The following is an 11887-nucleotide window of genomic DNA, read 5'->3' as shown; positions in this document are numbered from 1 at the left end:
CTGTGATTTCTGTGATTCTGTGTGGTCTCACCAGTGCCCTATATAATTGCAGTAAGATGTCTTTACTCTTATACTCAAATCCTCTTGTAATAAAGGCCAACTAACCATTTGCTTTCCTAATTGCTTGCTGTACCTGCATGTTAACTTTCAGTGATTCGTGTACAAGGACACCCAGGTTCCTCTGAACACCAACATTTCCCAATCTCTCACCATTTAAAAAATACTCTGCTTTTCTATTTTTTCTACCAAAGTGGATAACTTTATATTTCTCCACATTATATTCCATTTGCCCTGTTCTTGCCCACTCACTTAGCCTGTCTATGTTCCCTTGAAGCCTCCTTATATTCCCTTGAAGCCTCCTTACAACTTACATTCCCACCCAGCTTTGTATCACCAGCAAACTTGGATATATTACATTTGGTCCCCTCATCCAAATCATTGATGTAGATTGTGAATAGCTGAGGCCCAAGCACTGATCCTTGCGGTACCCCACTAGTTACAGCCTGCCAACCCGAAAATGACCCATTTATTCCTACTCTCTGTTTTCTGTCCGTTAACCAATCCTCAATCCATGCTAGTATATTACCCCCAATCCCATGAGCCCTAACTTTGTTTAATAACCTCTTGTGTGGCACCTTATCGAATGCCTTCTGAAAATCCAAATACACCACATCCAGTGGTTTCCCCTTATCTATTCTAATAGTTACAACCTCAAAAAACTCTTAACAGATTATTCAAACACGATTTCCCTTTCATAAATCTGTGTTGACTTTGCCCAATCTTCTTATTATTTTCTAAATGCCCTGTTAGCACGTCCTTAATAATAGATTCTAGCATTTTCCCTACTAATGTCAGGCTAACTGGTGTGTAGTTCCCCATTTTCGCTCCCTCCTTTCTTAAATAGTGGGGTTACATTTGCCACCGTTCTAGAATCTATGGATTTTTGGAAAATGACAACCAATGCATCCACTATCTCTATAGCCACCTCTTTCAAAACCCTAGGATGTAGGCCGTCCGGTCCAGGGGATTTATCGGCTTTCAGTCCCATTAATTTCTCCAGTACTACTTTTTTACTAATACTAATTTCAGTTCCTCATTCCCTTGGTTCTCCACTATTTCCGGGAAGTTTTTTGCGTCGTCTTCCGTGAAGACAGACACACAGTATTTGTTTAATTTCTCCACCATTTCCTTATTCCCCATTATAATTTCTCCTGTCTCAGCCTGTAAGGGACCCACATTTACTTTTGCTAATCTTTTCCTTTTTACACACCCATAGAAGCTGTTTTTATGTCTCTCGCTAGTTTACTCTCATTCTATTTTCCCTTTATCAATTTCTTGGTCCTCCTTTGCTGAATTCTAAAATCCTCCCAATCCTCAAGCTTACTACTCTTTTTGGCATCATTATAAGCCTCTTCCTAATACTATCTTTAACTTCTCTTGTTAGCCACAGTTGAACCACTTTTCCTGTGGGGTTTTTGTGCCTTAAAGGAATGTATATTTGTTGTAAATTACGCATTCTTTAAATGCTAGCCATTGCTCGTCCACTGTCATACCTTTTAATGTAGTTTCCCAATCTACCTTAGCCAACTCGCCCCTCATACCTACGTAGTTTGCTTTGTTTAGATTTAAGACCCTAGTTTTGGATTTAACTAAGTCACTTTCAAACTCAATATAACCTATTATATTATGGTCACTCTTCCCTAAAGACTCCTTTACTACAAGGTTATTAATTAACCCTTTCTCATTGCACAATACTAGATCTAAACTAGCCTGTTCCCTAGTTGGTTTCTCAACATACTGATCTAGAAAACTATCTTGCATACATTCCATGAATTCGTCCTCCACACTATTACTGCAAATCTGGTTTGACCAGTCTATGTAGATTAAAGTCCCCCATGATTACTGTATTACCTTTGTTACATGCGCCTCTAATTTCCTGATTTATACTCTGCCCTACATTAAAACTACTGTTTGGGGGCCTATAAAAAACCCCCACCAATGTTTTCTGCCCCTTGCTGTTTCTTAGCTCCACCCAAACTGATTCTACTTCTTGATTTTCGGAGCTAAGATCCTTTCTCTCTACTGTCTTTATCCCATTATTTATTATCAGGGCTACGCCGCCTCCTTTTCCATTTTGCCTATCTCTCAAAGTTATGTATCCTGAAATATTTAGTTCCCAACCTTGGCCACTTTGCAACCACGTCTCTCTTATGGCTATTGGATCAAACCTCTTAATCTCTACCTGTGCTATTAATTTATCTATTTTGTTGCGAATGCTTCGCGCATTCAGATATAGTGCCTTTAGCTTTGACTTATTTCTCTTTTTCCCTGATGTCACCTTAGTCACTGATGCCTTATTACCTTTGTTACTCTCTCTGTCCCTTCCTGACCCACTCTGCTTATTTTTACCCAAAACTGTGCTCCAGAGCCTTGACATTTCTCTCACTGCTTTTAAATTTCTTTTGGGACCTTCTGAGCCATGACAGGCACTATACAAAGAAAGACTTGCATTCCTACAGTGCCTTTCACGACCTCGGGACAAATACTGGCCAGGACACCGATGAGAACTCCCCTGCTCTTCTTCCGATATAATCATGGGATCTTTTAGGGCCTCCCGAAAAGGCAGACGGGGGCTCAGTTTAACATCTCATCTGAAAGACGGCCCCTCCGACAGTGCAGCGCTCCCTCAGTACTGCCCCTTCGACAGTGCGGCGCTCCCTCAGTACTGCCCCTCCGACAGTGCGGCGCTCGCTCAGTACTGCCTCTCCGACAGTGCAGCACTCCCTCAGTACTGCCCCTCCGACAGTGCAGCACTCCCTCAGTACTGCCCCTCCGACACTGCGGCACTCCCTCAGTACTGCCCCTCCGACAGTACGGCGCTCGCTCAGTACTGCCCCTCCGACAGTGCGGCGCTCCCTCAGTACTGCCCCTCCGACAGTGCGGCGCTCCCTCAGTACTGCCCCTCCGACAGTGCGGCGCTCCCTCAGTACTGCCCCTCCAACAGTGCGGCGCTCCCTCAGTACTGCCCGTCCGACAGTGCGGCGCTCCCTCAGTACGGCCCCTCCGACAGTGCAGCTCTCGCTCACTACTGCCCCTCCGACAGTGCGGCACTCCCTTAGTACTGCCCCTCCGACAGTGCAGCGCTCCCTCAGTACTGCCCCTCCGACAGTGCGGCGCTCCCTCGGTACTGCCCCTCCGACAGTGTGGCGCTCCCTCAGTACTGCCCCTCCGACAGTGCGGCACTCCCTCAGTACTGCCCCTCCGACAGTGCGGCACTCCCACAGTACTGCCCCTCCGACAGTGTGGCACTCCCACAGTACTGCCCCTCCAACAGTGCGGCGCTCCCTCAGTACTGCCCCTCCAACAGTGCGGCGCTCCCTCACTACTGCCCCTCCGACAGTGCGGCGCTCCCTCACTACTGCCCCTCCGACAGTGCGGCTCTCCCTCAGTACTGCCTCTCGGACAGTGCGGTGCTCCCTCAGTACTGCCCCTCCAACAGTGTGGCACTCCCGCAGTACTGCCCCTCCGACAGTGCGGCGCTCCCTCGGTACTACCCCTCCGACAGTGCAGCGCTCCCTCAGTACTGCCACTCCGACAGTGCGGCGCTCCCTCAGTACTGCCCCTCCGACAGTGCAGCGCTCCCTCAGTACTGCCCGTCCGACAGTGCAGCGCTCCCTCAGTAATGCCCCTCCGACAGTGCAGCACTCCCTCAGTAATGCCCCTCCGACAGTGCGGCGCTCCCTCAGTACTGCACTGGGTGTGTCAGCCTAGATTACATGCTCAAAGACTCTGGAGTGCGACTTGAACCCACAACCCCCTGACTAAGAGGCAGGAGTGCTATCCACTGAGCCACGGATAGGTGGGGTGATGATGAAGGTCGGGACAAGTCCCTCCACTGAGCCAGAGAATCAAAGTTCCTCCGTGTCACAACCGTGAAGGTTATTGTCTTTTAGAGCTACAATTGCCCGCAGTTACATAAGAATTAGGAGCAGGAGTCGGCCATTCGGCCCCTCGAACCTGCTCCGCCATTCAATAAGACCATGGCTGATCATTGACCTCAACTCCACTTTCCTGCCCGATCCCCATATCCCTTGATTCCCCTAGAGTCCAAAAATCTATCGATCTCAGCCTTAACTATACTCATTGACTGAGCCTCCACAGCCCTCTGGAGCAGAGAATTCCAAAGATTCACCGCCCTCTGAGTGAAGAAATTCCTCCTCATCTCAGTCTTAAATGGCCGACCCCTTATCCTGAGACTGTGACCCCTGGTTCTAGACTCTCCAGCCAGGGGGAAACAGTCTCTCAGCATCTACCTTGTCAATCCCTCTCAGAATCTTCTATGTTTCAATGAGATCACCTGTTATTCTTTTAAATTCTAGGGAATATAGGTCTGGTCTCATAGGACAATCCCCCCCCCAATCCCAGGAATCAGTCTGGTGAACCTAAGATTGAGAACGACAGCGGCCAGGAAATTATTCGGGCAGCAAATTTGGTTCATCTGCGACGTAAAACCAGGCGGACAGTGCAGAGGTGGATGGAGGGCGAGGTGGAGCTGCGTGTCCTCGGCGTACACGTGGAAACTGACCCACATCTTGCCAAGAGGCATGGTGTAAATGAAGAATCGGAGCAGGAGCGGAGCCAATGATAGGTTCTGGGGGAAGGCTTGCGGGATACTTGCCTTTATTAGCCGAGACATAGAATATAAGAGCAGGGAGGTTATGCTTGAACTGTATAAAACATTAGTTAGGCTGCAGCTAGAGTACTGCGAGCAGTTCTGGTCACCACATTATAGGAAAGATGTGATTGCACTAGAGAGGGTGCAGAGGAGATTTATGAGGATGTTATCAGGACTGGAGAATTTTATCGATGAGGAGAGATTGGAGAGGCTGGGGTTGTTTTCTTTGGAACAGAGGAGGCTGAGGGGAGATTTAATTGAGGTGTATAAAATGATGAGGGGCCGAGATAGAGTGGATAGGAAGGACCTATTTCCCTTAGCAGAGAGGTCAATAACCAGGGGGCAGAGATTTAAAGTAATTGGTCGGAGGATTAGAGGGGAGTTGAGGAGAACTTTTTTCACCCAGAGGGTGGTGGGGGTCTGGAACTCACTGCCTGAAAGGGTGGGAGAGGCAGGAACCCTCATCACATTTAAAAAGTACTTGGATATACACTTGAAGTGCCGTAACCTACAGGGCTACGGACCAAGAACTGGAAAGTGGGATTAGGCTGGATAGCTCTTTTTCGGCCAGCACAGCTGTGATGGGCCGAATGGCCTCTTCTGTGCTGTAAATTTCTATGATATTAACTCCGGAGGTAACTATGTGGAGTGGGTAGAGATGTGTGGAACCACATTGGCCACATGGAGGGTTGAAACCACACAGAAGGCAGTCCTACCGCGGTGGGCCCTTGGAGCAGAGCCGATGGATGAGATTCCGGCAGTCACTGAGTGGCGATCATAAGAGGGGGACACTGGCTGGTTTCTCTTCCCTAGTCCAGGGACTCTCGAAACAACCTGGGTCCCATCCGCTGACCCAACTCGGGCCAACTAACCTTTACAGCTCAATCCTACTACCCCTACTGAACCATTCAGACAGCAGGTGTTCCAATTTCATTTTCACCCACTCCGCCCCCTCATTACCCTAATTCCTGGTTGTTTGGTAATCATGTAGATAGAAGCTACAGAACTGTGTCTATGGGCCAAGAATGAGTTTGAAACACGGAGTCCAACACTTGCAACAACAAATTGTATTTAATAGCGCCTTTAACGTAGGTCCTAAGGTGCTTCACAAGAGCGTTATCAAACAAAGTCAAATAGGGAACTCAGAAGAAACCTCTTTACCCAGAGAGTGGTGAGAATGTGGAACTCGCTGCCACAGGGAGTGGTTGAAGCGAATAGTATCGATGCATTTAAGGGGAAGCTAGATAAACATGAGGGAGAAAGGACTAGAAGGATATGCCGAGGGTTCGATAAGGAAAAGAGTTAGATGAGGAAAGACGGGAGGAGGCTCGAGTGGAGCGTAAACGCCGGCATGGACTGGTTGGGCCGAATGGCCTGTTTCTGTGCTGTATATTCGATGTAATCCTATGTAATATGACACTGAGCCACATAAGATATTAGGACAGGTGACCAAAAGCTTGGTCAAAGAGGGAGGTTTTAAGTAGCCTCTTAATGGAGGAGAGAGAGGCGGAGAGGTTTAGGGAGGGAATTCCAGAGCTTGGGGCCCAGGCAGCTGAAGGCACGGCCACCAATGGTGGAGCGATTAAAATTGGAGATGCTCAGGAGGCCAGAATTGGAGGAGCGCAGAGATCGCGGAGGATTGTAGGGCTGGAGGAGATTACAGTGATAGGGAGGGGGCGAGGAGGCCATGGAGGGATTTGAAAACAAGGATGAGAATTTTGAAATCGAGACGCTGCTTAACCGGGAGCCAATGTAGGTCAGCGAACACGGGGGGTGATGGGTGAACGGGACTCGGTGCGAGTTAGGACACGGGGCAGTGAGCACAGGGGGTGATGGGTGAACAGGACTCGGTGCGAGTTAGGACACGGGGCAGTGAGCACAGGGGGTGATGGGTGAACGGGACTCGGTGCGAGTTAGGACACGGGGCCGCAGAGTTTTGGATGAGCTCAAGTTTACCGAGGGTGGGAGATGGGAGGCCTGCCAGGTGTGCGTTGGAATAGTCAAGTCTAGCGGTAACAAAGGCATGGATGAGGGTTTCGGCAGCGGATGAGCTGAGGCAAGGGCAGAGACGGGCGATGTAACGATGCTTGCAGGTTTATTAAGGGTTAAACGAACAGACATACAACCAACATTTAACAAAATATGTTTCGGCACAGTCGATCGCACGTTACAGCCAGTGAATTGAATCTTCTCTCTCCCAATTTCAGCTAACTTGTAGCTACGATCTCACCCCGTTTATACTGTTTATCTAGCTGTACTAATCCATAGGCATCTGTATTCCATAACACTTTACACCCATTCCCGTAACCAACTGGCATTTACAAACAGGAGGAGGCCATTCAGCCCCTCGAGGCTGCTCTGTCATTCAATGAGATCATGGCTGATCTGTATCTTAACACCATCTACCCGCCTTGGTTCTGTAGCCTTTAATGCCCTTTAGTACCAGTCTTAAATCAAGATATTCCCAGGTCTGCTAAGCACCTTATCACTCAAGGCATTCTTTCTGACCTCCGTGATCCCAAGACTGACAGACTGGTGTTGAGGGTTAGCAAGGCACGGAAATATATTATTGCGGTCAGTTACAGTTAACTTAATGGCCCGGATTTTACATTGAGCACCCACCGTTATTCTGGAGTATATCGGACAGCAACTTCCGGAGTCCACCCATGTGCAGTTAAACGCGGAAATCAGGAAGTTGCTGTCCGAGTTGCCCTGCCCCTCCACAAGCTTTGCTACACGGGTACCTCGCTGAGAGACTCGGCATTAAAACACATGAAGGGCGTGAAGTTGCTGTACTTACCCACTACAGACGTCAGAAAAAGTTAGGGCTGGTGCTTTCAGGCGTAAGTGAATTTTTAACAGTGTGATAAGTAATGTTTTCTCTAATTTTTTTTTCCGTACGCGGTCCCTTTAAATTTAGCGGCCGCGCATGCGCGGTATCTTTTCCAGCGGAGCAGCTGGTGAGCGGCCTGCACGGGACCTCCCGATCGATGCGCGGCTGCGGTCCACGCAATTTAGGGGGAACGTTGGTGATAAGTCTTAATTACTGCCAAACAACCTCTCTGGCCCTGAAAATTTAATTTTACAAGTGTGGAGTCTCATTCCTTCAGAATTTAATTATTGTTAGCGTTTTTTTTAAAATTATAAATTAATTTTTTGGAACAATTTAAATTTAAAAACACCACAGAGAAAGCTGAGGGGTGACCTATGTAAGATTTGGATCACAGGCTCACACAGATTACCCAACAGGGCTTTAGAAGTTGCAAGGCTTTTATTAAAGAGCTACAGTTTTAAAGCATAATCAGATATTACATATGGTTTAAGCTGAGTATAATAGACATATAACCCGTGACAGTAGGAGCGATCTACGACTCCCGAATCGGAATGACATGACCGGACGGACGGGGAGGCAGTACGGTGGTCTCGCATTGGGTGGATTCCTGCAGTCTGCTGCAGTGGTCACTTCCGTTGGGTCATCTCTCAAGCTGCTGGAAGTGTTAGGCCATCAGCCACCTCAGAGGCTAAACTTGATCAAGGTGTTAGGCCGTAGCCACCTCGGGGAAGCCTTCACCCCTGACTGCCTGATTTCCTCTCTCGGTCGTCTATATTTATAGTTATTTCAGTGGGCTGGTAATCACCTGGTGTCAATCATTTGATCCCCATCCTATTGTCCAATTGTGAAGCGGGAAGGCAACGCTCGCCGTCCCTTTCTGCATGGCTGACAAGGCCTCCCTCTTATCTTTCTGAGGAATGTTTTGTTATGTTTCTTTAAGGACATTTTATGACTTTTCGGCTCCATTTTTGTCTATTATCCCACCACCCTGTGATGTTTTGCATTTTACGATTCCCTAATCACTTCTATTTGTCTTTTGATGCTTGATATTCGACCTTGCTGGCATTTCTGCTCTCTGTTCCCGGCTGCATGTTGTCAGCCTCTGTTCTAAGAATTAAAACCCATCTTTGAATCTAACAGCTATTTCTTACACCTAATAGAGGTCTTTAAAATGATAAAGGGGTTTAATGGGGTAGACGTATAGGAACACAGGAACTGGAGGAGGCCATTAAGCCCGTCAAGCCTGTTCCGCCATTCAATGAGATCATGGCTGATCTGTTTCTTAACTCCATCCACCTGCCATACCCCTTTATTCCCTTGGCTAGCATAAATCTCTTGCTCTCCGACTTAAAAATTATTAATTGAGCAAGCAGCTACTGCTTTTTGTGGGAGAGAGTTTCGCACTACGACCACCCTTTGCGCGAAGAGGTTTTCCACTTGTGGGGGCCGTCAATATAAGATATTCAAAGTAATAAATCCAATAGGGAATACAGGACAAACTTACTTATCCAAGAGTGGTGAGAATGTGGAACTCGCTATCACAAGGAGTGCGGCGAATAAGAACATAAGAATTAGGAGCAGGAGTCGGCCATTCGGCCCCTCGAGCCTGCTCCACCATTCAATAAGATCATGACTGATCATCGACCTCAACTCCACTTTCCTGCCGATCTCCATATCCCTCGATTCCCCTAGAGTCCAAAAATCTATCGATCTCAGCCTTGAATATACTCAACGACAGCCTCCACAGCCCTCAGGGGTAGAAAATTCCAAAGATTCACAACCCTCTGAGTGAAGAAATTCCTCATTTCAGTCCTAAATGGCCGACCCCTTATCCTGAGACTGTGACCCCTGGTTCTCGACTCTCCAGCCAGGGGGAAACAACCTCTCAGCATCTACCCTGTCAATCCCCCTCAGAATCTTATATGTTTCAATGAGATCACCTCTCATTCTTTTATGTTCTTCTATTTCTGAGCATCCCTGATTATAATCGCTCAATCTTTGGTGGCCGTGCCTTCTGTTGCCGGGGCCCTAAGCTCTGGAATTCCCTGCCTAAACCTCTCCGCCTCTCTACCTCCCTTTCCTCCTTTAAGACGCTCCTTAAAACCTACCTCTTTCACCTGCCCTAATTTCTCATTATATGGCTCGATGTCAAATTTTTTTGTCCTATAATACTCCTGTGCAGCACCTTGGGACGTTTTACTACATTGTTAAAGGCGCTATATAAATATAAGTTGTTGTTGTTATGTAGCATAGATGCATTTAAGGGGAAGCTAGATAAACACACGAGGGAGAAAGGAATGAGGGTGAGATGAAGAGGGGGTTGGGAGGAGGCTGGCGTGGAACATAAACGCCAGCACGGGCCAGTTGGGCCGAATGGCCTGTTTCTGTGCTGTAAAATTCTGCGTGATCTATCATCCAACTTGGACTCACAGATACCCGCCACTGATGAATCCTCAGAATGTGCGTCAAGGGAATGCTGGCGAATAAATCAATTGTGGAGGAAATCTAATAGTTCTGATATATAGCTGGGGGAGGGCGAGGCAGTTCATCTACAGCCAGCAATCTGCTCCACAACAACACAAAGTGTGCAAAGGCAAATTTGTCAAAGCCTTGGAAATTAAACCTGGAGCGTCCAAACCCTTTTCAAAGGAACCCTCTCTGCATCAATATAACCAGTGGTGTGGTGTGTGCGGAGAATTCAGTACAACTCGAGAGACTTTAAAGTATGTGTATATGTGAAATTAGAATGAGCTGGGGCTGGGAAGGATAAGGGAATGGATCAATCAGGCATTTGAAAAGCTGGTTAGGCAATTGCAGAGTCGATCTTCACCGGACGCAACGTAGAAGGGGTTAACTTCTCATTGCTCGTCGACCGGGACGAGTTCTTTAAAGGGAAAGTGTTTTCTTCCCGTGTGTATCTGAGTCGCAAATCGTTCTTGTTTTTTTTTCTGTGTCGGAACTGTTGAAAGATGAGCAGGACGAAGCTGTGGACTGATTGCCACGACAACTACCGAGAGCAGCTGACTCCAAAGAGGTTGCCTTTCTCTCTCGCCCTCCTTGCCGTCCTGGTGTTCTGGGCCGGAGTCCGTCCCTGCCCGTCGGGATGCAGATGTGCGGACAAGTCAAGGTCGGTGGAGTGCAGGAACTCGAACCTGACCCAGATCCCGCGGGGAATCCCTCCTTGCGCTCAGAACCTGCTCATCACCGGCAACAACATCTCGGTCTTGAGGGAGTCGTCTTTCGCAGGTAACGGCTCTGGTTTGGCTCAGTTAGGCACCCTCTCCCTCCAGGCTAACCACATCCAAGGCATTGGGTCCTGCGCCTTCGAAGGCTTGGCCAACCTTAGGACCTTAAATTTAAGCGGCAATGCGCTGGCGTCGATCGCCACAGATGCGTTTCTTGGGCTTTGCCAGTTGCACAGTTTAAGCATGAACTACGCGCTTGAGCCATCGCTGGATGACCAGCTGTGGGCTGCGTTGCATCCCAGCAATCTCCCCAACCTCACAGAGCTCCAGCTGGTTGGGAACTATCTGAACAGGCTTTCGGAAGGAATGTCCACTAGCCCCAACTTGGAGGCGTTGGACCTAAGGCGCAACTTGTTGCATCATATTGCAAGGGGGACCATCTCAAGCTGGCAGAAGCACAATAAACTCAAGGTCTACTTGTTCTCCAACCCATTGGTGTGCGACTGTGACCTGCAGCCCGTGTACTGGTGGCTGAAGAACACGTCCCAGGTTGGCGATGGGCAGAGACTCACTTGCTACGGTCCGGAGACCTTGAATGGAAGCATCCTCGGCCAACTGAGAGCTGAAGACCTCAAGTGCCCAGAAGATACCTACGTCTTCTTCGGCATTGTCCTGGCTCTCATCGGAGCCACCTTTCTCATGGTCTTGTACCTGAACAGGAAAGACATAAAGAGATGGACCAGCAATTTCCGAGAGGCTTGCCACGATCAGATGGAGGGCTACCAGTATAGATACGAGCACGACTCCGAGCCCGGGCTGGCCAGTGTTACGGCTGCAGTCTAGCCTTGCAGCTGCAAGAGGAGAGCTGGTACGGGTCCCCAGCAAGTGTTTGTACCCTCCCTTACTGTCCTCTCTACAGACTCCAACTAATAAATGAATATGTTTCAATCAATCAAAGAAAGTTGAACCAGAATGATACCAACAAACTTTTGTGCTTATGCTAAGGTATTATTTTGTACATTTCTTGTATATAATATTTAAAGTTAGGTGCATACAATAAATATGCTAGATTCTCCAATTTACCTTGTTGTTAGCCTAAATCACGCACAATAGCCTTGGTGGGCGATGCTCTTCATTGCTGCCCTTCTATGGGGTCTATTTCCTCAGCTCGCTATGTATTAACAACATCGTAAG

At 48.1% G+C, this 11887-nt stretch overlaps 1 protein-coding gene across 1 annotated transcript; it reads left to right on the top strand.

Moving 5' to 3' along the window:
- The first annotated feature begins 10477 nt into the window (after nucleotides 1-10477).
- On the top strand, nucleotides 10478-11536 carry tpbgl (trophoblast glycoprotein like). Its single transcript, XM_085998318.1, has one exon. The coding sequence runs from the start codon at nucleotides 10478-10480 to the stop codon at nucleotides 11534-11536; it is 1059 nt and encodes a 352-aa protein (XP_085854444.1).
- Nucleotides 11537-11887: the final 351 nt, after the last annotated feature.

This window comes from Somniosus microcephalus, chromosome 10 (genome assembly GCF_052327205.1).
Source record: "Somniosus microcephalus isolate GS21.2 chromosome 10, FLI_Smic_1.0, whole genome shotgun sequence".
NCBI classification, from domain to species: Eukaryota; Metazoa; Chordata; class Chondrichthyes; order Squaliformes; family Somniosidae; genus Somniosus; species Somniosus microcephalus.
The sequence above is the reverse complement of the archived record's forward strand: the minus strand, read 5'-3'. Positions and strand labels throughout refer to the sequence as shown.